We start from the raw sequence: 27,461 nt of genomic DNA, 5'->3' as shown, positions 1-27,461 counted from the left end.
GACCAGATTAAATTCACCAGAGATGGTCTGGGTAGACTCAACACCAAAGTTAAAAATGGTTGATTTCCTCTTTTTATAGTCTATTTAGACATGTAGGTGAGCAAGGAGAACGCAGGCATATTTAAAACTGATATGATCTTTGAGAGATGCTGGTCCCTATACCATTAAGACAAGACCATTCTAATCAGAATAGGGATGTGTTAGTAGTTTATACCTGATTCTGGACTTTTCAATAGAGGAAGCTGCCTTAGCTGAGGGTTGGCAGGGGCAATTAGAACAGATCCTTCGTTAGGTCCTTAAGTGCCTCTCTGCCTGCTTTCCCAGCCCAGATCTTAAAGGCCAAAGCCCAAGATCGACATAAGATTGGAACTTAAGAATTAAAAGGATATTCGGGGTTGTAATTTTTTTCTCTATAAGAAATTATTTCTTGTTGCTGTTTTTGGGGAGGATGCAATCTGAATTTAGTGGTGTGTTTTATTGCAAGCTCATTAAAATGTCACATATCTGGTTGAGAACCATAGACTGTGGGTGGTGTATATTGTAATAGGAAGACTATTAGTTTTGGGCCTAGAAAACTTGGGTTCGAATCCTTGCTTAGCCATTTCTTAGCATTATAATCCTGGACAAGTTCCCTGGTTTCTCTGAATCTCAGCCTCAGAGAAGAAGCATGGGTTTAATACTACTTACCTCCCTATATTGTTAGTAGGATTAAAGCAAACAAGAAAACATAAACCATAGAGAACTCTGTAAGTGTATGATATTAACATGTACATGCACATTCTGAAGTACTATGAGTCAGTCTTCTGTTTTTAATATAACTGACATATTAAAATATGGAAATATGTGATGGGAAAATAGCATATGTGCTATATTTTTATATAACATATCACCATATATTATGTAATATGTACTTTATCATATGCACATTTCATTGAAAATTCAGAAGGCTGCCTCTGTGTAGGCAAAGAATTTTCTTTTAAACTGAAGAGGGTTTTTTTTGTAAGTAAAGCCTAATATTATATAATCTATAACAAGCCCTAACCTTACCTGATATAACTCTAATATTATATAATCTATTAAAACTGCAGCAGAAAGATTTGAGGTTGGGCATTAACAAGAACTCCCTGACCTTCCCAATTTGGGAGAAAACTGTCCTTGTCAGGGTTGAGGGTTGAACCTGACTTCTGTGATGTCAGTACAGGATGTAAACCTTCATTTGGAAGGAAAAGTAAGTCAGAGAGTTGGGATCTTGCTAAAAGGAAAGATTAGAGTGACATGAAGAGTTGAAATAATTTTCTACTTAATTGGGCTTATCCAGGTATAGTGGTTGTGGCCAAAATATCCACATTGGAAAATTTATTGAACACTGATTGAGCTGAATTTGTATCCAAATGACTGTCCAGACTGTGATTTTTCTGTGGTGGTTGGGAATTAGAGACGGTTTTGTGTGTTAGCCACACAGTCATGTCCAACTCTTTGCAACCCCATGGACTGCAGCCCACTCAGCTCCTCTGTTCATGGAATTTCCCAGGCAAGAATACTGGAGTGGGTTGCCATTTCCTTCTCCAGGGGATCTTCCCAAACCAGGAATCAAATCCAGGTCTTCTGCATCATAGGTGGATTCTTTACCGTCTGAGCCACCAGGGAAGCCCAGAGAAGGTTTTAGGAAGGCACTTTTACTGCTGACTCTCTCCTCAGAGGAGGAAGCAGTTCGTTATAGCTCCTTCAGGCACCAAATATCTGCTTCTGAGTATGAAGAAGGATGGGGGTGGGGGAGCAGGAGGGCAGAGCTGGGCTGGAAAGGTCAATGGAGGATTTGGGCCACCTTAGCTGCAACAGGTGGAGAGACTGATGTAGGGCTCGAGAGTCTACTTTCTGCAAAGTGAGGACATGTATTCAATAGAGCATATTTCAGGAGGATGTACAGTGGGACCATTGAGTGTTTATCAGAGACTTGAAGGAAAGGTGGGGAGAAGATTCAGCAGAGCTATTTAGGGAGACCCATAATTTGTACCTATGTTCTTATACCCTAGCAACCAGATAAACACTGATCAAAGGGGATTTTTAAAGTCTAGTACACTGGGAATTCCTGGCAGCCCAGTGGTTAGGACTCAGTGCTTCCACTGCAGGGGCCACAGGTTCCATCTTCTGGTCCAGGAACTAAGATCCCACATGCCTCAGTGTGACCAAAATGCATGTGTGCTCAGTCGTGGCCAACTCTTTGAGACCCCATGGACTGTAGCCTGCGAAGCTACTCTGTCCATGAAATTTTCCAGGCAAGAATACTGGAGTGGGTTGCCATTTCCTACTCCAGGGGATCTTCCCGACCCAGGGATTGAACCCATGTCTTCTGCATCTCCTGCACTGGCAAGTAGATTCTTTACCACTGCACCACCTGGGAAGCCCTTAAATAAATAAATAAACATTTTAAAAAAATGAAGTCTAGTACATCATGGCAAAGAAGTTTGGTGCCTCTCTCTTTTTTTTTTTAATAAAATGTCCTACTTCTTAATACTCATATTCATTGAATACCTGGCACCTGGCACACAGCACTACAGCTAAATTACATACTTGTTGAAAAGATTTCTCTCTCTGCTCACTTAAATAATGCTTGAGGCATGATTGTTGGTGTAAATAGGCAAATTAAAATTCTTTAAAATGGCTCTACCAGATACTTGGGAAGTGGGTTATCACCAGACATCAAAAGTCACCACCTCCATTTAAAAGCACCTGACACCAGGTGCTATAATAAATACTTGATACCTTGTTTGTCTAGACTAATGAATATACTTTTGGCATATACTGATTCAGAGAACATTAGAGTCATGTAGTTCTTCCATTTATTTTACAGTTGGAGAAACTGAGGTCCAGAAAGGGGAAGAGACTTACCCAGGCATAAGTTTTTTAAAAATGTAATGACTCAGGGTTAGAGTGATTGCAAATAACTTCTAACGGTCTTTTGCTTTCACCATAATATTAATGGGCCATTCTTCTTAAAAAATGACTCACCAAGAGTAGGGCAGACTGACCAGCAGCTTTCAGGACAGCACTGAAGCCTTCCCACTCCAACCACAGCCAATTTATAACCACAGACCACTTAAGAGGAGCCATACCCCATCAGGATGGGATAACTGAATGCAGCCACCTGGCACTGCCCTCTAACCTGCCATTGAGGAGGGGGGCAATCTGCTGCCTTGTCTAACTCTCTCCTCTTTGCCTTCCTTCTCCATAGCCAACCTGGAAAACTCAGGTTAAAAAGGATGACCCTCGAGATGAAACAAACAAAAGGAGCTAACTTAGAACACAACTTAGGCACCCTGAGTCCTGGTCCCTTATGAATTCTAAATTGCCATGCATTCCTTTGAATTTGAAGTCAGATGGAACAGAAAAGAGAAGTCATTTCTTTTTAGAAATGCCTTGCCTCTTTGTTCTTCTCTGGTGGCATCAGAGATGGTGAGTTTCATGAACAGAAGACAGGAGAAAGAAACAGAGGCTGTGTGTTGCCTGTAAAAACAACTCTAACTCCTCTCTAATAACCAAGGGAAATAGTGGACCTTCTGATTTCCTGGATTGGTTGTTTCTCACGCCCAGGATGCAAAAAGTACCTAGATCTAAGCAGGTAGATTGAGCCTTTGGTTGGGCCCTCCCAACTCCCACTCAGTTAGGGAGGGAAGATTCAGGAATGACGCAGCCTCAGGCAGAAGCTAAAATTCAGGGCCCTTTGGGTCTCTGGTCTGGGTTGGGGAGGATTGGAAGAAGGTGACCAGATAAAGTGGGTGGAAAATTGTTAAACATGGGGGAAGGCAGGAAGCAAGGTGGCACTATGATCCAGCAGTACTTCTCAGACTTTAGTATGTCTGTAAATTACTTGGGGATCTGCTAAATTGAGATTTTGATTCAGTAGATTTGGGGTGGGGCCTAAGAGTCTGTATTTCTAACTAGCCCACAGGTAGTGCTGATGCTGCTGGTCCATGGAGCAGCAAATCTCTTAGAAAACTGGAGCCTCAGAGGCCCCTGAGTATTACAGACCAAGCCATGATTTCAGGAGGTGAATTCTCTCCAACGGAGCAGAGCCTGTATTTTTGGCATTGATGAAGTGTGCTCTCCTTTTGACCAAAGAAAGCTGAAAGGTGGGCAATTAGCAAGATCCTTCTGGTATTCTCCATCTTTGTAACAATCTGCTATAACTGAAAGAGCATTTTTAATTAGACCAAATTATCTAGTTTGGCTGTCCATAGAAATCAAAACCCTGGCTGAAATGTCTGTTTTATTTTGTTGGTGTAGAGATGGCTATGCGTTGTGATTTTAAAGATGTTAAACACTGCCTATAGGCATATTTTATGGAGAAATAAACACACAGCCCAATGAGATGTATAGTGTGGTTTTAATATATTATATATTCACTTATTTATGGGGAAAATAAACATACAAGCCAACAAACTGTATTATTACTTTAATATATTGAAATTATTTCATATGTATATATTTTATGAGGGAAAATAAACTAATAAGATACATGATATTATAATAACACATCTAATTGTTCTATATTAATTTATTTATGAAAGAAATAAGTGCAATTTAACATGGCATAAGATTATTTAATGCAGGAGATGAATTCTATATTAAGACAGTTTAAGGGATTAAATTCCAGCTGAATAAAATGTGCGTACTGCCCACACTGAAAGACCAGATTTTTAAAAAATATGTAGGGGTCTGTTTAGTCCTGTATGTCACGACCTATGTTGGCTCCTGGCTTTTCCTGACAGTTGTTGCCTCTCAGTACCTGGTACTCCAAGTCCCCATCCTGCTGGTTCAGGGGAAAGTCTGGGAGGTCCGGGAATAAACTGTTTTTCAAGAACAGCAGCATCTGCTAGGGAGGTAGCCCTGCGGTGTCTGTTTCTGAGCCCGAGAAATATTAAATAAACCTAAGGAGGATGGATGACTTTCCAGGGCCCTTTAAATCTCCACGTTCCCCGGAACAAACCAGGAGGCAGGTGGGAAGATCGATCCTTGCCTCCCGCTTACTGGGTTTGCAAGAAACCTGCTAAGGTGCGGTGAGGGATAGAAAATAGTGCTGAGACGGCAAATGAAGTTGTTGGCAAAGACAGGTAGGTCTGCATTTGGAGAACGCTCTGGCCGGGCATCAAATCCCAGAGCGAAGGATCAAAAGTCAGATTTGGCGAGGCACACCCAGCCAGTAAGATCCTCCATTCACCCTCTCCCATTCCCACCCCCTCGCGGACTATCTGTCCGTCTCGCATCCTCAGCATCTGTTGGGCTGCTTTTTCAAATAATACAAAAAACAAAAAAGGAGGCTTCCGGGCTCCCTGTTTTCACGGGCATCGGGATGATCCAAAAAGGTGAAGGTGGGTGCGGGGACGGTCCCGGGGCTGGCCGCGCGCATCCTGAGGCGGCTGTCATGGCGGCCACAGTCTCTTCCCTCCCCTCCGTGCCTCCCGACCCCAGCGCCATTTTGAGCATCTTCCTGGTTCCCTGTCTCTCTCCCGCTCTTCTCGCTCCTCCTTCGCTCCATACAAGCCAAGCGCCTCCCAGCGCTGCCCGGGCCTCCCGAGGCTTATCGCCCCGCAGCTCCTCGGACGCTCCTCCCAACCTCAGGAGCCTCAGGGTGACTGAGGGACCTGAAGAGCAGTAGTGGCCGCCCCCGCTGCATTTTCCACACGGCCTCCTTTCTTGTCCACTTGGAGGCCAGCGACCATCCCTGGGCACGGGACTCTGCTTCTCAAGAAAACCCCCGACCCCACTCCACTCCTTGGCCCTGCGCATGACCCCAGACCTCGGGTTCCCCAGGCGTCCTGCGTTCTGGAAAAAACCCCTCCATTCCGCTTGGGGCACTGAGGCGAGAAGCCTAGGAAGCCCTAGGGACCCTCCCAATCTAGCTGAACCTCTACGCCTCCCACCACGACTCTGAAGCCTGTGCCTGAGATCTCTTCTTGCTCTCACTTCAGTTGGCAGCACACCCTCTCCCTCCAAGGGGCCCCTTTTGTACCACCCGGACTTACCCGGCCCAGGGCAGAGCGAGAGACAGACAGACAGACAGAGAGGGCGGCCTGGCCTAGTGGGTGCGGGGAGGAAAGGGGCTGGGTCCCAATACAAACACTAACTCGTTTCCGTATTATAAAGACATTTATTTAATCTATGAAAATAATATACAATAAATACTTTCCCCTTTTCCTATTAGTAAAGAATTTTAATAAATAATCTACGGCCTAAAACTTAAAAAAAAAAAAAGAGCGAGAGAGAGAAAGAGGAAAATATGTTCCTCTAGTTCTTTTTAAGAAAGCACACCCCCCCCTCCCCAGAGTTTAATTATTCCTGAGATTTCGTTGGAAGGACTCTACCAAACGGATTTTTTATGTGTAATTTTTAAAAGACGCCCGTGTGTCCAATATTTTAAAGAAAGGAGGTGGATTAAACGCTAATTCAATAATACCTGAATTTTAGCAAAACACATAAAGAAGTCCATACGACTTGGGGAGGGGGGTCCTTGGGTTTGTCCGCAGGCTGCTGAGGGGGGGGCAGGGGTCGAGAGAAGGAAGCGGGTTATTAAGGGAACTGCAGGTCGATGGCACACAGCGTGCTGGTGAAGAAGTCCAGCTCTTCCTCGGAAAAGGGAACCGGGCTGTCCAGAGAGCCCTGGAGACTAGGGGAGAGGCCTCCGGACAGCTGGAGACAGGAGTCGGCCGCGAAGAAGCTGAGGTCGGGCAAGAAAGGCGAATCCTGCCGCTCCGAGAAGGCGTCTTCTGGCAACGGCTCGGGCTCCCGTACGCCGGCCCCGCGCAGCGCGCCGCCCGGGCTCCGCGCGTCCGCGCCCTCCACGCGAGCGGCCAAAGGCCGGGGGCCTGAGGCGCCCGGAGGCCCCTGCGCGACCTCGGGCGGGTGACAACAGGCTGCTCGGGAGGCCCGCAATACGGAGGGGCGGCCCGGGCTAGCCACAAGCTCTTCGGCTGGCTCGCCGGTGTTCTGCGGCGCGCCGGGGCAGGCTGGCTCCCCGTCGGGCGGCTCTCGGTGCTGCGTCTGCCGCTTGTGCTTCATGCGCCGGTTCTGGAACCACACTTTCACCTGCCTCTCGGTGAGGTCCAGCAAGGCCGCGATCTCCACGCGTCGCGGCCGGCACAGGTACTTGTTAAAGTGGAATTCCTTCTCCAGCTCCAGCAGCTGCGTGTTGGTGTAAGCGGTGCGCAGCCTGCGCGCCCCGCCGCCGGCGGCCTCCGGCAGTCCCGGCCCATCTGCGGGGAAAGCGGGCTGGGCGTCAACGGGGGCCGTGTCCTCAGCCCAACCTCAACTCGGCTGAAATAAAAGACTATCCCATCCTCCCAAAACAATGTCAGCGGCACCCCCGACCTGCCCGCCTACCAAAGAGGCTCGCTCCCACGGCTCTTGCCTTCTTTCTCGTCCCTCTCTGGCCGCCAGACCCGGCCAGAGTCAGCGCACAGCATTCAGAGAGCCGCCCACGGACCATGCAGAGGTTAGGGAGCGGCTCCCTTTCGCCCCCAGAACCTCAGAGCCCCTCCCAGGTCCTCCGAGTGGATCCCTCATTTCAGCACTTTCCAACTCAACCTGAGGAAAGGATTCGTAAAGAAAGATTGTTCCTCACCTCTTCTCCTCCCTAGCCCCCAGCTCTCAAATTACCCCTCTTCTACAGCTAGAGTTGATGGTATTGAATCTTTTCCTGCCTCCAGTTTCGACCCCATCCAACAACACTCCTCCACACAGCTAAATGTGAAACCTCAATCGAATCCTTTTCTCCTAGCAGAAAAAGATGCTCTTCCCCAACCAACTTCCAAAATGGGCTATAGGGAAAGGGGGAGGAAAAAATGCTGGCAGCGGCCAGGCCTGAACCACAGCGGTCTTTTCTGCTTCCTCGTCCCTGGAATCGACCGGGGCAAGAAACCCCAACAGGCTCGACACCTTTTCTACCTCCCCTATCGCTCCTTCTCCCCCTTTTTTTCTAGCTGCCCCTCACCCAACCCCTATCACGCTTACCGACCTGCCGGCGATCCGACCCCGGAGGCCGGGACGGAGGAGGCGGCCGGAGGAGACGCGGCGGATTGGCTGGGTTTCTTGGCGGATTTCTTCTCTTTCATCCAGGGGAACTCGGGGGCCAGGGGGGCGGCGGGGAGCGGCGGCAGAGCGGGCCCATCTTCGGCTCGCTTTTGGCTCCCGGGTCTCTGAAGGGTGGAGGCGCCGGGCTGGAGGCTGGGGAAGGTTTGCTCGAAAGGAGGAGGAGGAGGAATTAATGTCGAGTCCTTGATTGATGAAGTTTGAAATGTCTCCAAGACAGCGGGGAAGGAAGTCAGACACTCGGCGAGCGATGGCTGGCTGTTTATAAACCCAATCTCCCTCTCAAATTCAAAATTCATGGCTTTCAATGGTGGGGGAGGGGGCCTGCTGGGGGGGCGTCAGGGGGGAGGATCGGAAGGGACCCCCCCTCCTGCCCCCCCCAGGTTTGTGTGATGCAGCGATTTTGGGAGGGGAAGATTTTGTTCTCTCTTTTTTGTTTTTTTAAATTTTGGGTCTTTATAATTGTATATTGCTGATAAATACAAGCGTATGGGGACTCTCTCTATTAAACCCAGGACTCCGGCGAAATTGCAGGGAATTCATGGTCACGGGACCCGCCTTGGCCAATCACTCGTCTGGGCCTGGTAGAAAACAGAGCATTATTTGCTTTAATTGATTCAAAAACTCTAGAGGACTATGACCTGGACACCATGAGCCCCCCAGTCCTACATGCCTGCTCCCCATGCCCCGCTTTCTCCAGATAAGCTAAAGGAAGCTTTTCTTCATTCCCTTCAGAGGAGGGGAGGTTCTGGAGCCCAGGAAACAAGAGAACTTAAGGGAGAAGCCTTCCTCTTTTTCAAATATTTTTAATAGAGTAAAGCTTTCTTTATAAGGCTAGCAGCATTCCCTGCCCCCTCCCTGAAAAAAAAAAAAAAAAGAAAGCTGAGTGAGGATCTCAATATGGGAGGAAGAGGTAGTAGAAAGAGGTTTTCCCCTTTGGGAAAGGTCTGTGTTACAGTGCAATAAGGAAGAGAAGAGATTTACAATCATCAGCATCACTATCCCCAACCCACCCCCCAAAAGCAACAGATAAATCTTAGAAAATCGACAAGCACTCCTAGGCTGACACAGAGGAGTGAGATAGATAGTGAGGAGCCCTTTTGGGCCTCTGGCCTGTGGAGCTGTGAAGTCTCAGTTCCCTTCTCTGCCCAGCATTTGCAGCACTGCCCCTGCCCCTGTCTACCTACCTCCTCACCTGGAGGCATCGGGCTCCTCTATGACACCCCAGCAGACAGGGTCTAAGATACATATGCATCCTCTCAAGCCTCAAGCCTGTGTCTGCATCTATGTCCAGAAACAGGAACAAGAATCAAGAACCAAGGTAGCCCCCAATTTGACTTAACTCTCAAACCTCAGGTCAATGTATTGGGAGGGGGTACTCCCCCCCCCACAGGAATGCCCTTGCCATTTTTGTCATTGTATGTATGTATAAATGAATATCCCCGACAAGATAGAATTCTCTGAACATGAAGGGGGTGCAAAAATAATGATCAGAGATGATATCTCCTTTCTAGCCCCTGGGGAAATTGTTGTTTTTATTTCTTTTCAGAAGTTAAAGAGAGTATGAACTTTAGGGAGTGCTGTAATTTACTGGCGGGAATGGGTACAAGACTCACGGCCCCAAGCAATTGGTGGGAAACTAGATCTCAAAGCAGAAAATGAAAAGTCGATCTGGGGTAAGATTTTTAAATAAGTGGGTCAGAGGGACCGAGAGGAGATGAGGCGATCAATCTTAGCCCCCTGACAGCTCCCTCCGATGGCATCAAAGAATTTGGCTCTTTGGGAAAGAAGAGGGAACAGCCGAAATTCCCCATCCCTTTAAAAGCCCTGGAGGTGGGGGGTGTTAGCAAAAGAGAAAGGTGATTCTGGGAGAGCAGGGAAACAGATGGGAAATGGGGACTGAGGAAAGGCGCTGGGTTGGGTGGAAAGTTTTTCTGCAGAACTCCCACGGCTCCGGCCTCCCCTCCCCCTCCTTGCTCGCTGCCGCTGAGCAAGAAGGAGAAGGCTGGTTAGCAGAGAAATGGCAACTCGGCTGGGAGCTGGAACTAGAAACTTTCTGACAGTGTAACAGCCGCGTGGGTGGTGGTAAGTATTCATCCGTGTGGGTGGGGGTGAGTGTTTAAAAAGGACAGAGAAATCTGAGGAGAAGGGTGGGGGTGGAGGAGAGCCAGGAGGAAAAAGGGGGAGCCGGACGTGGGGGCTGCAGGGACAGGGGCTGCAGACTCTGGAGGGCTCAGATCCAAGGGAAACTAGCAAACTAGCCAGAGACCGTTGTGTCCAGCTCGGCTCCAAAGAAAGTAATTTTTGTCACTTGGAGGTGAGGATGGGATGGAAGTGGGGAGTAGGCACAGAAGAGTAGTTGTCTGTAGGTTGTGCAGGGAGGCCTAAGAGGGGTCTCCCTCCGGCCACCCCCTTGAGAAACCCTGGAAGTTTTTTCACAGCCTCTCCAGCTGGCTGCAGGGTTGAGCGATTCTCTCTGCAACAACTCCGGCTGTCCCTGCAGGAAATACGGCTCTCTCTAACCCTGCTGACAGATTTTACGGCCAGATTAGAGAACAGCAGAAAACTTGGGTGTTAAAAGGGGCCAAGAGAACCTTCCTTCCCAGAGTCGCCACTTCCCCGCCCCCCTGTTGTGCTGTGAATCCTACTGTACAGATATTTTCCCCTCGACTTTGGCTGCTTAGCTAGGGGCTGAAATCTCTAAGAGAGAGGGAGCGGGACACCAAGCCAAGGTGGCCCTTATTTTTCTTGTTTGCAATTCCAGTTTCAAGCCAAGGCTCTGTTTTTCAAACTCAAGTTAAACTTTCTGACTTGGCCTGCCTCTCTCCTGCTAGATAAATAATCAGTCCACTCTACATCCAGAGCCAAACATGGCGCTTCATCTAGTTACATCATTCAGAAAATGTTATTCAGGGACGAGGAAGAGAGAAAGATAGAAAAGAAAAACCCTTGAGCATTATTTGATCCCAATCAAACTTTGCACGCTCTTATGCCTTTAAATTATAGCCTGACCCAATGCTAAATTGCTTGCTGCTTGGATGAGCCTAGTCCAGTTAAAATCCTACTTGGTGGTGGTGTGGGGGGCGGGGTGTAGAATTCAGGTTGCTTTTTTATTGTTATTTATTGTTGTATAAAGGCTATAATTACTAACCTTGGACTGCCAGGATCCAACATAAAAATGAAAATCAGCCCTGGCTTTAAGGCTGAGGGCCTGGAACGATTCTCACCGACATGTCCCCCCACCCCCACCATCTCTACCACCAAATATATGCTCCTAATTAAGCAATGCGAGAGCATCGCTTACAATTAGAATTATGCAACTCTTCAGCAAGCAGCCATCGCTTCTCTTTCAACGAATTAGCTCTATATTTCAGCTTTCCTGTCTCCTAGCTCTTATCGGCTCCAGCGACGCGGCGGTGACATTTCATCTTTGACAGACCCTCTCTATCCTCGCTCCAATGTGATAAAACTTTTATGGAACCACGACTAAGAAATGAAGTTTTCCCAAGGATCGTGGAAACAGAGCGGCACATTAGCCTGGGGACCAGTTTATGTACGCTTGGATCCATAGCTTCTCCCACCGTCCTCCCCTTACCCTGGCAGGGGAAATCAAGCAGGCCTCCTCTCCCTCCGCCCTGAATTTTATTTAGTGATTTAATTTCACTTTAGTTTTAAGGTTTGACCTGAGAAGTCTAGGCCTCAGAATTTTTTTTTTTAAGATTAATCATTTTCCTTTGTTTTCATTTTAGACCCAATGGTGGTTGGGCTTCGGGTCACGTGACGACTTCTTTGTAGCTCCGGAAGAGAACTGTGAAGTTTAGGTTGAAGAAGCAGTGATGGGCCAGATTTCTGTTGTTGTTGATGGGGGGGGGGGGGTGGGGGGGGGGCGGGGGGGACAGCGAGGAGGTTGTGGCCAAAGAAGCAAAAAGACAAAAGGTCAATCAATGAGAAAAAACTGAGAGGCGAAGAAGCCAAACAGAAAAGACCTAGAGAGAGTCCCCTAGTCTCTCTTTGCCCCAAACTTGTTACTTAAATCTTAAACTAAAGAAGTTGGCAGAATGTTCCAAGCTTGTGTGAGAAAAACCAAATAAACCTGAGACACAGATGGGGCGAGGTAGGGCCCTGAGCAGGGGATCATAAAAAGGCCAGGATAGGGTCTTCACCATTCTTCTTCCCTTGGGGAAATCTGGCAGTCAGCAGCCTGCTGCTCTGCTATCTAAATTGGACCACCAAGACAAGATAAAATTGATAACAGAAAGTTTATTCAAGAATTATATGACAACCCTTTTAAGTAAGGAAAAAAAGTACAGAAGAACAAAGAAAGTTCCAAGAGGGAATTAACTCTAATTCTACAAATTCAGGACTATACAGCGACAATTAGGAGCTGAGTTCATGCCTTTTAGAACTAATTACAATTGCTCATAAGTACAAGTTTAACATAAATCTATAGCTTTTTTCTAGAGTACAATAACTAAAATAGCTGGTTTTACATGACAGGGAACACAACGTCCTTTATAACAAGTAAATACTAAAAAAAAAAAAAAAAGTACAATTTTTTTCCTTTTTCCCTCATATAAATACATAATGTAGGGGGATAAATAATACCAAAAAAGAAAATATTTTAACAAGCTATAACCAATAAATATATATGAAAATGTTCACTAGAACACACGTTTTTTTGAGCAATGCTGGACTCCTGCAGGCCCAGGCATCTCTCACAGTTGTTTTTATATCCATTAAAATGTAAACTCTAAGTGCAACAAAAGTGTCCTGTCCAGGGTTGAGCAAGGCACTCAGGCCCAGCTGCAGCCCCCGCCTGGGACAGTTTGTCAAAATATACCCTGTTTTCACGTTAAGTCAAGAGAGCAACAGAAGAAAAGAAAAGAAAAGTGTAGAACCTCGTGTCACCGACTGCTTTCTGTGGAGAGGGGGGGATGGACCTGGAGCTGAGATGGGAGGCAGCAGAATGGGCAAAACTTTAGTCCTGACAATTTGCCTGCCCTCACCTCCCAGCTTTGCCACAAAAGAAAAAAAATATATATATATTTATAATATAGACAGCTCTTTCAGGATCTCTCACCATCCCTGAGCCCTCTGAAGACTGTAATTGATAGGGGTGGGGTATAGATATTAATGTCCTAGAGCAGAAAAATATGGGACTAGAAATGGAGGGAGTGCCCAATCAACCTTCTCCTATCATGGGAAGAAATCTGAGGATTCAGGAAAGTGGGAGGGGGACATGCTTTGTGCCCTTGGTTTTGAAATGTATTTAAATTTTTTTTTAAAGGAGAATTGCCAGGAAAAAAAAAAATATCAAGATTTGGGGGAATTAACCACATAGAAGGAAGGTAAGTTGGTTGGTTGGCTGGTGATGGCCTAGCCATCTTGTCTGTTTTTTAAAATGTGCTTCTTTGCCTGTTTCCCTATCTCCTCTTCCTCTACCCGACTCCCTAGGGTGGAATTCCAACTGGATATTGCTGGAGGCCTAGGGTTGATGGGGTCATCTCCAATCTGCTGTAGATTCCTTTCCAATGGGTTGGCAGGCAGACTAAACAAGAGCTGCAGGACTTAAAAAGCAACCTCTCAGGCCAGGGGGAGGGGAAGGAGCTCCAGGCCCTTTCTTCCCGGGAAGCCTGGCTGCCATCTCCCTGCCTCCTCTTTCAGACCTCCCGACTGCACCCCACAACTCCACAGCCCCCGCCCATCCTGGGTCTCCTCCACCCCAGGACCTGCCCCTCAGCCCTCCCTCTCCCATCACAGGTGTGTTAACTTGGGCGCTTCTTGGATTCTACCCTGAGGAGGAGGCGCATGGTGAGAGGAGAGGTCTGTGTAGGTGGGGTGGGGGTCGCAGGGTCCGTGGTGCTGGCTGGGGGCCATAGGGGGCGCCCCGTTGTAGTCCAGGTTCCCCGAGGGGTGGTGGGAAAGGTGGTTGAGGCCGTAGAGGGAGGGGCCGGCAGGGGGCGGCAACGGATCCGCGTAGCCGCCCCCGCCCACGTACACGGGGCTGCCCTGCATGGTGGGCGTCCCGTAGGCGCCCCCGTTGGTTTGGAGGACGTGAGGCTCGTAATCGGGCGCCGGGGTCTGGGGATACTTCTGCGGGGCGCCGCAGCCTTTGAGGGGGGGCTGGTAGTTGGAGGGCAGCGCATAGGCATTCTGGTGGGCTTTGCCGAAGGCGGGCGGGGACGGGCTCTCATAGCTGGGGGTCATGGAGTGCAAGGCGTTCATGAAGCCGGCCGTGGACTGCATGGGCTGCGAGGGGCTGCCGGCGGGGGAGGGGCCCCCCGAAGACGAGGCCAGGCCTTTGGCCTTCTGGTCCTTCTTGTATTTCATGCGCCGGTTCTGGAACCAGATCTTGATCTGCCGCTCGCTGAGGTTCAGCAGGTTGGCCATCTCCACGCGGCGCGGCCGGCACAGGTAGCGGTTGAAGTGGAACTCCTTCTCCAGCTCCACCAGCTGCGCGCTCGTGTACGCCGTCCGCGCCCGCTTGGAGGCCGCAGACCCGGGGGGGCTCTTGTCCCCTCCCCCGCCGCCGCCCCCGCTGCCGCCACTGCCGCCTCCGCCTCCTCCGCCGCCGCCGCAGCCTTCCGCTGGACCCGAGGGGGAGGGGTGGGAAGGGGAGAAAATGAAATAAAAGATAATTACTGAACACGCCGAAATTGAATGCATCGTTTCTTAATAAATCCAGGCCTGGACTCGGAGCCCCCGCCGCCCTCCCCTTCGCGTCCCCGCCTCCTCCTCTCCACCGTCCCCCGCCCCCACCCGCCGCATTAGCGGACACTCTATAATAGTGGCATTTATTAAGAGACCTGTTCTCCTCTCACTGCCCCAGCTTATGAAAATTTGATCATGTCACGCAGACAGAGCCGCATGGCCATTTATTTAGGGCTGGATTTTCTCGCACATGCTTTCTCCCCCCTTATCCCTAGTTCCAGGTGTAGAAGACACTCCTCCGCCCTCCACCCCGCCCCGTCCTGTGGCCCAGACAGGTGCTTGAGGAGAGCCCCTGGGGGAGTCTGGACATTCTGGGCAGGGCACGGAAATGGGGGGCGAAGAGGCTGCCATGCCTGGAGGCCAGGACCGCGGGCCGCCCGAGCGATTGTGATTAATACCCACAGTAGTAATACTTAATAATAATCAATCGTTGACGACTCTGCGTCTACTGGCAGCGTCTAGTGACTCTGCGGCCTTGCAAAGGGCTGAGGCCGAGCACCTGGCCTTCTGGACCTCTCAGAAGTTCAGGTGGGGGGGTGGGCAGGAGGAAGAGGGTGCTGGCGGGGTCAGGGGTCGCCAGGTGGTGGCGGGGTACGGGAAATGCGCCGCAGCTGCTGCCGCCGCCTGGGCGCCTAGGGGCTGGGTGCTAGAATAACAGTGACATTCCTGGCCGGGACAAAAGCTGACGACGACGAAGCCAGAGGAGCCGGTACCTGTGCCAGGGGAGCTGTTTTTCAGCTTGGACGTTTGCCTCGACTCTTTCATCCAGGGGAATATCTGTTTGGTGAGGGTGGAGTTGGAGCCGGCACCGCACTTGGGGGGGCCGCTTTTGCTGGGCCCGCCCCCGTTACTGCTGTTGCTAGTGGTACTGGTAGGTGCGGCGCTGGGCGGGGGCGAGCCGGGCGGGGCCGGCAGGGGCTCCGAGACCAGGCCCGGCCTCATGCAGCTGCCGTTGAGTTCTTTGCTCTTGGCGTGCGGGGCGGCGTTGCCCAGGGACTGCAGTGAGCACGCTGAGCGCTGGTAGTCACTTTCCAGGTGCGTGGCGGCCTGGAAGGGGGGCTGAGGGGGACCGTCGTAGCCGAAGCCATTGCTGCCAGGGTATGAGGGGTAGCCTCCGAAGAGTGCGGCGGCGGTGTTGTCGTAGTAGGTGGCTTTCTGCATCGCTGGGCGAGGCCCTGGTGGTGGGTGGCAACTTGCAAGGGCCTGATACCCTCACGACCGGACATTGGCACCCCTGGGGGTCACGTGGCACGCCGGACCCCACCCCCCTTTCTGCCCCCCTCCTCCCGGGATCTGTTCGTAGCGGTTGACCTGCGGGGTGAGAGAAGAGACACGGGGAGAAGAGGACTGGGGCTCGAATCCATCTTAAGAACTGAAAAGGGAACTGACATCAATAGGGTTTTTCTCCCCCACCCAACATCTTCACAGCAGATGCTGAGGCCACTTGCTTGGCCTGAAATGGAGTTTTCTTATATCAGTGCTTTATAATTTTAAAAGAAAAAGCCCATCAGTTTTTATCTTCACTTAAAAAAATAAGGACTCCACTCCTTTGGGAACTGCCTGGATATAGAATCTTACTATGGCAAGGGCCACGGCTTCTCTCCTGCCTGCCTACTAGCCCCTGACCTCTCCTCTTCCCTCTCCCTACACCCGCGCCCCCCCCCCCAACTCTGGGATAGGGTGGCTTAAGGTGGGGGGACTCCAAAATAAAAGCATCATCAACACCCTCCTCTGAGCTGAGAGGCCTCCTGCCTTTGCCTCCATCTAGGTTCCTTTCATCCAAGCAGAGTCTAACCTGGAGAAAAAAAACCTGAGGCTGAGGATCGCTGGAAGAGGCAGCAGGAAGAAGCAAGTTGAGCAGGGAACCTTCTGGTGTGAGGGAGCCTCTCCTTACCCTCCCACCTCAAGCAGCAGCAGCCTGACCCAAAACTTCCTGAAGATTTTTAACCTCCAGAGCCAGTGGAACTGAGCCACCTCCATGGTCTTTGCTGCAGGTACCACCACCTCCAGTCTGAGTGTTTGCTAACCAAGTCTGGGATCCCACAGCCAGCGGCCCCCATGGGGCCCCCAAATGGAACAGGATTGTTTCTTTGGTGGGACTGGTTGGTGCTGTGACCATTTGGCTAGATCTTCCCCCACTCTCTTTTTTCATCAGGCATAATTTTTTTTTACCCACCCCTTTCCTTGACAGTCTGCTTCCTTTGATTTTTCCAAAAGAAGAAAAGAAGAAAGAAACTGGGTAACTGCTGGACTTTTCTATAATGAGATGGGAAAGTGTTTTCTAAAACAGAATTTTTTTCCCTAAGAAAAAAGAAAGTAAACAAAGCAATCTAAGCAATATTATCTGGGCTGGAAACCGGGTGCCCCTGTTTACTGAAGTTCTTTGAGGACAAAACAAAAAAAAAAAAAATCATTAGTTTAATGCAGGCTTTTAAAAGTGTGCTAGAAAATAAAGGTTCAAGCTGTCACAGGATTTTGTGTATTTCTTCCGAAACTTCTGACTGCATCCCCCCAAGCTCACCAAATCTGTCTTCTCAACGCCTCACCATCACTTTTCATAGAATCTTTAGATTGACCCTCTCTTCTGACATATGAGTTTGGACTAGTTAAATCTCATTCAGCCCAGCTGGTCAACTCCAAGAAAAACTAAAAATAGGAAAATAAAATAAAATAAGGGAGTCCAGGTGATGGAAATCCCTCCCACACATAAATCCCCTTCTTAATGGCACAGATTTATACTGAAAAGGGAGCCGGGTAACTCTGAGTTCCGATTGGTTTCTGGGAAGAATTTGTTTCTGGGAAACACACAGGGGTCTGCAAAGCAGCAGGTCCTTCCAGGGAGGAGAACTGGAGTTCAATTGACCAGGCTGACCCAATCCCTTTATTATTATTACCATTAGCCTCTGATGATTTAACCAAAATTAGCTTCGGAGCAGCCCTGGTTGAAGGGGGAATTAATTAACAGGCATCAGTTGAGTTTGTTATTAATAGATAAGAGAATGAAATAAAAACGTTGGAGGGGGTTGGCTGGCTGGGCCCTGGCTTTATTTAGTCTAAATGATTGTTACAGCAGTAATGATGATGATGATGATGATAGTTATAATAAAACAATAATTTGACTAGACGCCTGGGGCCGAAATTCCTGTCGCTCCCCCTGCAATGAACTCACAAACCATCGCAGGAACGAGGCCAGGCGAGTGTGGGAAGCAAGAAGCTAGAGACGTGATAGGAAAGAATGGAGGCTCCACCGGCAGCGAGAAAGGGCCGGGAAGGTTTGTGGATGGAGTTAGTCCCTGGCTGCCGCTGTCGCCGCCGGGCTGTCTCGGCTGCTGCTGCCATGGTGCCTGGCGACAAGCTATGTTGGCCCAAGGAGGCGAACAGAAAGCGTTCAGGACACAGAAACCGTTAGCGTTAGCGGCGGCAGGTTCCAAGCACACCCAGCCGAGGACCAGCCCTAGGGCAGCAGCAAGTTTGGGCGCTGAAGGTAACTAAATTAAAAGGCGCCTTAGCAACTCCACACCGGGACTTTGCCAGGCCTGGCCGGCCGGAGGGCGCACACAGAGGCCTAGCTGATGGGACAGTGAGAAGAGGGAGAGATGCCGATGAGATCCGAGATCTGGGGATCCAGGAAAAGGGGGGTGGCGTGCAGTTCTACCAAGCCAAACACGTCTATTTCCCTTGCCTCCATGTTGAAAAAATCCAGGCTCCATATGGCTTCTCGGGAGAGAGGGAGGGAGGGAAGGAGACGGTGGCTCCCGGCTTCCCCCCAGGGTCTCGCTGGAGAAGGGCGGTGAGCCACCCCAAGAAACCCACCTTTCCAAGCACCCCCCCCCAAAAAAGCTTGGGAGAGTAACAATAGCTGGGAAGACCAGGGAGAGGGGCTAGGCCACCTTCCAGGACTTTAAAAAAAAAACAAAAAACAAAACCATAGAAGAGAAATAGAACAAAAAAGGAAGAGAGAAAAAGGTTAGGCTCTTCTTAGCAGCCGGGCAAAAATTCAGTCCAGATCTGGCTGCTGAAAGAAAAAAGAAGAGAAAAGGAGAGAAGCAGGAAGAGAGAGGGAGAGGGAGAGAGGGAGGGAGGGAGAGAGAGAGGGAGAGAGAGAGAGAGAGTCGCTGCGTGGAAGGAAGCTTAAAGCTTGTGAACTCTTCTTGAACCGAGATTGGAGTCATATGGGCCATAAATCATTGAGACATACTCTCCGCCATTCACAAACTGATAGCCTATTTCAGTCCAGCTTACCTTAGCCACCGACGAGGGGAGAACAGGCAGACATAATATATATTCACATCGAGCCCCAGCGCGAGCGGCAGGCGAGAAATCTCCCCTCCTTGAAGGCAAAGGAAAAAAAGACCACTGTTTAAAGCGGCGTCGCCCCCCTCCCCAATAGCCACCCCGGCTGGGGAGCCCGAGGGGCAGACCGGCCGGAGGAGCCGCTCGGCGTCCGCTTCAATTCACTCGGCTTAGGAGCGGGGGTGCGCAGGAGGGAGGGGGTAGGGGAGCGGGAAAAAAATAGAAGACCGAAAGGTGCTCGGGCGGCTCAGCTCGCCGAGAATCCAGCTCCAGGCTCCGGCACGGCCAAGCCGCCACAGTGCAGTTGCCCTATAAGACTGGTACGCCCTACTCTCCGTAACAATGGCCTCTGCTTTTGCACAGGGAAAAAAACCACACAGACACACACACTCTCTCACACACACACACACACACACACACACACACACACACGAGCTCACACACACCCCCACCTCTCCCCCTTTAGCAAGCTTAGATGCCTGATAAGGAAGGAAGGTGATGGTGGTAATGGGGGAGGGGGGCATTTTGAACGCCCCCCCCCCCAGTTTAAAAAAAAGAGTGAGAAAGCAAAGAAGGTAGAGCTTTTAAGTTTTTGTTTTTTAAGGACAGGTAAATTTTTAAATTCAGATTTTGGTGGGGGAGGAAGAGGAGCGCAAAGACAAGGCAAAGCTGGTGGAGTTCTCAGCTCCCCACCACCACTAGTAAACCATTCTGTCTAAGCCGAGAAGTAGCTTGGGAGGCCCTGGCCTTGTGGGGGTGGGGGGATGGTTCCTGGGTGCCCCTCTGCATTCATTTGCAGTGGGAACACTAGGACTTTTTTTTTAAGTAGTTTCACTCTTGCGGGACTGGTTGCTGAGTCTCAGCAGTCTGTTTCTTCTCTCCCCCACACCCTCTACCCCTCTCTCCCGGCAAATCTCCTGGCCCAGTTTCCAACCTGGGGTGGGGGGACCAGACCTTTCTTTTCCAAAGCCCCCTCCCATTTTTGAGAACAGACAACAAGCGGTGAGTGATTACTTCAAAAATCCAGACCATCTTGTAGGGGAGGGGGGTTGAGGAGAGAGTAACAAAAGGAAGACCTTGTGTTTAGCTTGAGTTCCAGACACTGCTGGCACTAGAGAGGCTGTAAGAACTTCACGAAGAAGTTTCTGTTAAGATTCTCACCTCCGGATAGGCAGAAGGAGCTAAGAGGTGATAAGGACATTTGTACTTCTAAGAAGATTCGAAGAGCCAGCAAAATGGCTTAATTTTAAATGCACTGGCAAAAGAGATAAAGGATAGTTATTTTTATTATTATTATTGTTCAGAACAAATCTGTTTACTTCTCTTAGCTCTGCAAGATTTAGGACTCTTGAAACAAGTGAGGAAAACTACAAAAGCTCAAGTTGTCTTAGAGTGTGTTTTAGAAGGGCAGGGAAAGGCTAGGAGGCCTGTAGGAGGAAGACAGGAGGCAAGAATGTAGGTGTCTGCAGATTTGGGGCGGGGGTGGGGAAGAGCCGTTCCTGGTGGAAGAAAAAGACAAAAAAAGCACCAGGACTTTTCCAAAAGCAGGAGTGTTTGCAACTTGGCAGAACTGCTGACTCCGGGCTTAGAGGATAAAATAGAAGTCCAGCAGTTTCTCTCTTCTACGAAGGCAGCTTGGAAATCTTGTTCTCTTAACTCTGCATAGACAGAGCCAGCTACTACCCTGTGACGTCCTGGTTACAATCCTTGGCTTTTGCTTTTTCCCATCTGGATGGACCAGGAGAGAAGGGACTGGGAGAACAAAGGTGAGAGATGGTTTCCAGCTATTGTCTCCCTTCCAGGAGAGGGTGTCGGTGTCTGGCGAAGCTTCCCTCACACCCCATAGCTCCCCACTCACTGGCTTTGCTTTGGGCTGAGAAAGGGTCCTACTGTCTACTCTCATAAGGTGTGGCCCCTGGCCTCCTCCAGTCCCCACTTCTTCAGGCCCACTAAGTCAGGCTTACTTCATGGGCTGGAACCAGTTTCCTGGGGCCCTGCTAAATTGGAGTGGAGAGGGGGACTCTGGCCTTCCTAACCTCCAGCAAGGAACCGGTTGAAGAATCTCCTACTGTGAGGTCCCTAGGATCCTAATGCCTGCCTAGAGAGTTGGTGGCTGAGGGGGGTGGGGAGGTGAAGATGGAAAGTGGAAGCCATTTTTCTATGTTTATTAGTAGTATCAAGAAAAGAAAATGCCCAGGCTGGACCCACTGCTGGGGCTCAAGCCAGGACCCTCAGAGAAAACAGTCAAGGCTACAAAGAGTCTGTCCTGAGATCTCCAGACCCTGGTTAGAGACCTGTTGGATTGGACTTTATGTAGCCCTAGGCCTGGTGGGTCAGTGATTCACTCACCGAGGCTTCTAGAGGTTTAAGAGACCAGCACCTTTTGGATCTTTTTTAAGTCTTAAAAAGTCAAGAATGTACCTGAGACCCTCTAACTCTTCTAGCTGTTACTGCCACTAGAGAGAGAGAGTCATTGTGAAATTAAGAGAAGAGGGGGACCTGGTCACTTGTGGGACCTGCACGGCTTTGCCCCAATCAATAAAGGGAGAACCCAGGGACATCCAGTCAGTTGCAGGCCTACAAGAGGATCAGCCTGGAGCTAAGCCGAGGGCAGAGGAGTTTTCCAGACACAGCAGTGGACCCCTCCCCGCTCTGAGCGTGGATTCTTGTGGTCCCTTCTGGCTACACAAGGAGGTGAAGTTCAGTGGAGTGGGAGTGAAAAAGAGGGCTGGGAGAAAGCAAGCTAACCTGGAGCAAATTTTCAGAGGACATGCACCCCCAAATACAGTAGGAAATAAGAGTAAGGACTTCTTAAGTAATTCTGAGAGCAAAGCCCCTTCCAAATGCTCGAGACACAATTAGATCCCAGTTTGGTTTCCTTCTGGACCTTATTATTCCTTTCCGGAGATTTCTGGCTGGCAGATAGCCCCTTTTGGGGGCTGGGAGGATGGGGGATGAATGGTAGAACAGCAGCTCCAGGGCAGCCTTTCCGTCTGAGGTACCTCTGCAGGCTAGAGACCTTCCAAATTTCAGGGGACAGAGTGGGGCAGTGAGGATCCTGGGCAGGAAACTTGGGGTGGGAATCAATAGCGGGGTTGGAGGGAAGATTTTGAGGTCTGGAAAAGGAAGAGAGAGGGATTTATCATCCCTGATAGTGAAGTCCTAATTTAGGGGGAGACTAGAGAGAGGAGAGGGAACAATCTCTTCCTGGATTTCAAGCGGGGAAATTTGGGCAACTTACCGTATGTGTATGTGTGTGTCTGTGTATGTGAGTGTGAGAGAGAGAGAAATATTTTTTTTAATTTAAGAGATTAAGACACAGAAACCTTAGAAATTAATAATAAAGGCAAAAATCAGAGAAAATGCCCCCCCTTCATAGACATTCTTTCCTGTTTCCCCAGAGCTAGACCACTCACTCCCCCACTCCTAATCCATACCCAGTACCAGGATACCGGGCCCTTAAAATCTCCTTGAGCAATCACTGGGGGGCCCATCCTTGGAGGCCATTGGAGATATCTGTTTCCCTCTGTGCCCAAAAAATCATCAAAGAACAAACGAAAATTCTCCTCTCAATAAGGACAAACTGGCTAGTTCCTTTAAAATCGATTTCTGGTATCGGCTGTGGGATGTCCAAGGGATTTTCCCCACCCCCGCCCCAGCCTAGCCCCCAGCTCAGCCAGCCCCAAATTTGACTATGCCCACGAGGCTCCCTGAGAAGCCAAGACCTGGGAGTGGGGGCTGGGGGTGGTGAGGTGTTTAGCAATCTCTTTCTGGCCTTGTCTGGGTTCTGGGTCCCTCACTCTTCCAGCTTCACTGTCCAACTTTGTGGCCTCGGAGAGTCGTGAAAAGCGCGCGCGCACGCGCGCGCACACACACACACACACACACACACACCCTGAATCTCCATCTCTTTTAAATATTAATAAAATTTCAAAGACTGGGGGGTGTAAAATGGGAAATGCTACTGCAAATCGCTCTTGGTATTTGGATCCGAACTACCACCTTTCTAAGATGCCTGAGCCGGTAGGAACAAAGGGGCAGAGGAAGGAAGATTTCCCGCCTGGGCGGAGGCCGGTGTAGACCTGGCTCAGTAGAAGCCGAGATTGAAAGAAGAAAAAGGCCGAGACTGAAGTAAATTCCGAGCTGAACTCTCCCCTAGCCCCAGGTGTGGGGGCGAGAAAAGGAGGAAGACAAAACAAGGTTCCCACAAGGGCTTGCAAAGTCTGCTCAGTGAGCAAGGAGGCCGAGCCAGTGCCCCTATGCCGCGGACCAGTTGGGTATGAGCTCCACTGTATCAGGGGTCCCGCCTCACCTAGCAGCTCTGTCCCAGCCTGACAAACCCCACCCCTGCGGATGGATGTCGAGACAAAACGTGGGCAAGGCAAGAGGGGGAATCTTGGCCAGCTGGGGGCCTGGGGTCGGGGATGGGGGTGTGGGGAAATTGCTGGGGAAGGAAGAGAGAAGCTGGCAAGGGAGGAATAGGGCCCAGGGAGTTGCCGTGAGGGACTGACTGCGCAGGTCTCTCCTGACAGATCAGATGCCTCTCTCCCACTGACCTCTGTTTAGCAGACAATAACTCACTGGATTAATGACCAATCAGTGGAAGGCCTCCCGAACTGCCTCCAAATATAAAACTCCAAAGTCAGAATGGGATGGGCCCAGAATCTGGGCCTCCTGGCCCTTTCTTTTTTTATTATTTCTCTCAAATAGGGTTTGGGGTGAGACTTTAAGAAGTCTCGGGCAAAAACAGACATTTCCTCTTGGGATTATCTGGCCAGGAACTCTGATTTCCAGAATCGCCCCCAAAATGAATTTGTTTCTCCTCTCTTCTCACTTCTTCCACCAGAATTCATATCCCTGACAACACTTCCTAAGGCATTCTGGAAGCCTCCCCTCCGCTGCTAGCGTCCCCATATCCCTGATCCTACAAGAAATCTCCCTTCTCACAGCCAGGCCACTTCTGAGAAACCCCCACTTCTTTTGAATTTTATCTTTTTTTCCCCAGTTGGGAGAAGAAATGGAAAATAAGAGCAAGAAGACAGGGGTCATCCACCTTGCAGGACTTCTGTCCTGGCTTCCCTGGGAGGAGACCTGGTGTAATGTCATGGTCCCCTGTGTTCAAAGGCTCAGGGGGCAAAGTGAGGCTGGGAGTGGTGATGGTGGTCTGCTGTCTCAGAATCTAAATTCTGAAACCATAATTTGGTCCCTGGGCTGGCATTGGAGGGACTTCAAAAGCTGTATTCCTAACAACTCCAGGCTCAGCTCTGAATCCTGGCAGAGAAAGTGCTTTGCTCTTTGAGGCTGAGCCCCTCCTTCCCTAGCTCCCCTCCAAATGCCAATCCCGGCCCAAACCAGCCAACTAGCCCCTCCCACTGTCTTCTATCTCCTGTGCTCTAGGCTTGGGCTTCTTCTCTGCTGAGAATAAGGACACCTTCAGGAGGAGGAATAGTCCAGATTCCAGTGATTTCCTCGCATGAGTCTGAATAACCATGCACTCCTCTGGACATATACAAACTTCATGTATACTGCAAATATGCATGCACATAGTGACTTTTATACTCAAGATGCCCACAGAACCCCAGGAGCAACAAAAAGGAGTTGCTCCCAAGCACTCAAGGTCAGAGCTTGGAAGAACTCAGGGAGTGTCCTGCCCAATGCTGCCACTGCCAAAGAGAGAAACTGAGGTCCAGAGCCAGGAAGTGGCTTGCCTAAAGTCATACATAAAGGATAGGTTTGAGAGTCAAGAGGTTTGGATTCTAGGTGGTCCAGATTGGCTGTGTAATCTGAAGCAGAGACTTCACGGGACCTCAGTTTTCCCCATCCCTAAAGCCAGATCACATGTGTGGAGGGGAGGGCTTGGGCTAATGATCTTCCCTTTTGAGCTGACAGTTTGTGGTTCTTTTGTACTGATGTAACAGTGAGTGACAATAAGCAGTCATAAACTGATTTCAGATAATAATGGGCACCATCTCATCCAAAATCAGACTATTTCCTCTTGGAATTTAAATGCTTACACCCCCACAACTGAGTGCCAACCCCACTCCTGTCCCCTCAGAGACTAGTGCACTATTTTTACTGCTCTTCTGTGTCGGGGGTGGGTTATTCTCCACCTTCATCACCAAATCAAAAGTACTATTTTCAGACATAGCAACCTGAGCGGTAAATAATTAATTTGTGTAATTAGATGAGGAAGGCTTCAACCTGGCAATTTTTAACCAGGAGTCAATGCACCCATTGTACCAGCCTGGCCTTCTCACCCGACCCCCAACTCTGCCCACACACCTACCAGCTTCCCCAACTGCCTCCCCCACTGGGAGACCAGCATTCCCAGGATTGCCAGCCAGGGTTCATGGAGTCAGACTCTGTTCCCTCCCCAACAATGTTCCATTCTCTGCCTTCTCCCCTACAGAAACCGGTCTGCCTGCAGCTGCCCCTCGCAGCTAGCTTTTCCCGACCCCCTAAAGCTGTGCTGGGCTCCAGGTACAGGCTCTCTGCTCTTGGGACACATGTAATCCACCTCCCAGCTCAAAATGCCCCAACAATGCAGCGAGTTTGCATTTCAAGAAACTCCCATTAATATCAATTTACTTCACTGAAACCTCGGGTTCTTCATCAAGTTGATGATTTATGATAAAATCAATTAAATTACAGCCACTTAGGGCCCAGCCGCTTCCTCTCAGATTTCATTGGTGCGGGGCCCAAGTGTCTGGTGGAAAAATGCAAGTTTAGCTGGAGGCGAGGAAAGATAATTCTGCGGCTGAGAAAATTTAATGCAAAACAATTTCCAGGCAAAGCCCAGTGTCTGGACAGAAATGCAAGAGCCACCGGTTGGCTGGCCTGCGGAAATAACTATCTGGGGGTCAAAATACTTTTCTCCCACCCCCATCATCCTGCATGGCTCCTTTCCTCTGGTCCCCTTTGTGCTCACCCGCCCCCCTCCCAAACAGAGATTTTGGGGGAATTTGAGCAGTACTAGTGGAGCCCACACCAGCCTCAAACCACCAACAGCCCCTACCACTTCAGGCCTTTTTCTCCCACCCCCCTTCCCAACCCAGCTGTGCTCACTAATTCCTTAGTCTCGCATGGCAAAGTTAAAGGTTCAAAGTGAAGATCAGGCGGCGTGGGCAGATGACACAGAGGGACCAGGGACCAGGCCAAGTGGGCACTGCTGTGTGTGGCTGTGGGAGGAAAGAAAGCACAGGCTCAGGAGCACTCCCCCATGGAGAGGGCACGAGGCAACAGAGAATGTCCAGAGCAACCAGGTCCTGGGTACCCAGACCTGAGAACGCCAGGTCTCCGTGCAGCTGCCGGTGTGCTCCCTTGTAAAGCGATGCTGTACCCGACAGACCCTGACCTACGTGCGTGTGCCTGCACACTCTCCTTACACTCACATCCTGCCCTGCCAAGAGACAGCTCCCACCATTTCCCCACATCTGGAAAAATAAATCCCACCGAATCAACCTGGCATCGCCTTCCACTCCAAAGAGAGAGGCTTCTCCCGCCTCTGCTCTGTTTGGTTTTTGGTTTCCAGAGGAGGCAGGGAGTAAACACAGCTTCTCTGAAGCCATAAATCACCCCGTCTCCTACCTTCTCAGTTTAACACCCGTCCTTAGCGCAGCCCCTTGTAGTTTCAGCTTCAAATAACCCGCGAGGTGCTAGGAGGCTCTGCCCATGGTGGCAGCTGGACTTTGGGAGCAGGACCCAGCCCCCCGACCCCAGCAGCTGCCCCTCACATTTGCCGCACAACCCGAAGCTCCCAATTCCCCTGGAAAACTCCGCAGCTTCCACCGCCCTTCCTGAGCCCCAGCGCTCCCCAGGCCCTAGCCGGGTCCTGTCCACACCCCGCATTCCTGCACACCGGCCCGCACCCTCCGCCCGCCCTCACTGCCTCTTCAAACTCGCCCCCATCTCTGTCTCGCGCCGATCCGACAGTCCTCCCAGACCAGGGCGCGGGGATCTCGGGCACCCCGCTCACCCTGAGCCCGGCCCGGAGCCCGCACCTACCTGTGCGGTTCTGCTAGGGCGCGGGGAGCGGCAGGCGGCTGGCCGGGCCCGGGTCCCGGAGCGCCAGCGGGGGCTGAGTGGCCGGCAGCATCCCGGCCCGCCGGCCGACGCGGGGAGAGGCCCGGAAGCACTCCCCCAGCCCGCCTGCCGCGGCCGCCGCTTTGTTCAGCCCTCGAGGCGGCGCGCGGCCGGCCGCGTGGGGCTGCGGGAGGCGGGCGGGCCCGGCGCGGAGCGGGGTCGAGGCTTCGAGGCGTGAGCTGGCCGAGCGGCCGGGCGAGAGGAGCGGCGACTGCCAGGGCGCGGGGAATCGGGGGCGCCATGGCGGAAGGCGGGCGCGCAGCGGCTCTTCAATGTCACCGGCGAAATGG

At 50.6% G+C, this 27,461-nt stretch overlaps 2 protein-coding genes and 1 long non-coding RNA gene across 9 annotated transcripts in view; 1 reads left to right on the top strand and 2 right to left on the bottom strand.

The window, feature by feature from the left end:
• Positions 1 to 5,325: 5,325 nt before the first annotated feature.
• On the bottom strand, positions 5,326 to 8,673 carry HOXB2 (homeobox B2). Its single transcript, XM_061143828.1, has 2 exons — positions 8,012 to 8,673; positions 5,326 to 7,250 (listed from the first exon to the last, which is right to left on the bottom strand). The coding sequence occupies exons 1-2, from the start codon at positions 8,382 to 8,384 to the stop codon at positions 6,568 to 6,570; spliced, it is 1,056 nt and encodes a 351-aa protein (XP_060999811.1). The 5' UTR covers positions 8,385 to 8,673; the 3' UTR covers positions 5,326 to 6,567.
• A 1,326-nt stretch (positions 8,674 to 9,999) lies between these two features.
• LOC133057376 (uncharacterized) lies at positions 10,000 to 14,573 on the top strand. Of its 3 annotated transcripts, none has more exons than XR_009693012.1 (6): positions 10,000 to 10,170; positions 11,476 to 11,638; positions 11,835 to 11,906; positions 13,373 to 13,433; positions 13,846 to 13,908; positions 14,435 to 14,559. It is a non-coding gene; the product is annotated as an uncharacterized LOC133057376 (long non-coding RNA). The 3 variants fall into 3 exon arrangements; XR_009693010.1 differs by having other exon boundaries at positions 10,001 to 10,170; positions 13,846 to 13,896; positions 14,435 to 14,573; XR_009693011.1 differs by lacking the exon at positions 11,835 to 11,906 and having other exon boundaries at positions 10,002 to 10,170; positions 13,846 to 13,896; positions 14,435 to 14,573.
• HOXB3 (homeobox B3) overlaps positions 12,344 to 27,461 on the bottom strand; it is a 54,416-nt gene continuing 39,298 nt past the window's right edge. For all 5 annotated transcript variants that reach the window (XM_061143821.1, XM_061143822.1, XM_061143820.1 and 2 more), the window contains 3 exons: positions 19,039 to 19,126; positions 15,510 to 16,107; positions 12,344 to 14,672 (listed from right to left, as the gene is read on the bottom strand). In XM_061143821.1, coding sequence (XP_060999804.1) covers positions 13,840 to 14,672; positions 15,510 to 15,957 — 1,281 coding nt within the window. In that variant the 5' untranslated portion in view covers positions 15,958 to 16,107; positions 19,039 to 19,126 and the 3' untranslated portion in view covers positions 12,344 to 13,839. The remainder of the gene's footprint in view (positions 14,673 to 15,509; positions 16,108 to 19,038; positions 19,127 to 27,461) is intronic.

Source organism: Dama dama, chromosome 5, assembly GCF_033118175.1.
Source record: "Dama dama isolate Ldn47 chromosome 5, ASM3311817v1, whole genome shotgun sequence".
Classification (NCBI taxonomy): domain Eukaryota; kingdom Metazoa; phylum Chordata; class Mammalia; order Artiodactyla; family Cervidae; genus Dama; species Dama dama.
This window is presented reverse-complemented; position numbering and strand designations above follow the sequence as displayed.

What these genes read in the sequence shown, in the direction of transcription:
- HOXB2 (XM_061143828.1), bottom strand. Translation starts at nt 8,384, where the DNA reads ATGAATTTTGAATTTGAGAGGGAGATTGGGTTTATAAACAGCCAGCCA. An exon ending in CGGGGTCGGATCGCCGGCAG is followed by an intron (nt 7,251 to 8,011) that starts GTCGGTAAGCGT and finishes CTTTCCCCGCAG; the next exon opens with ATGGGCCGGGACTGCCGGAG.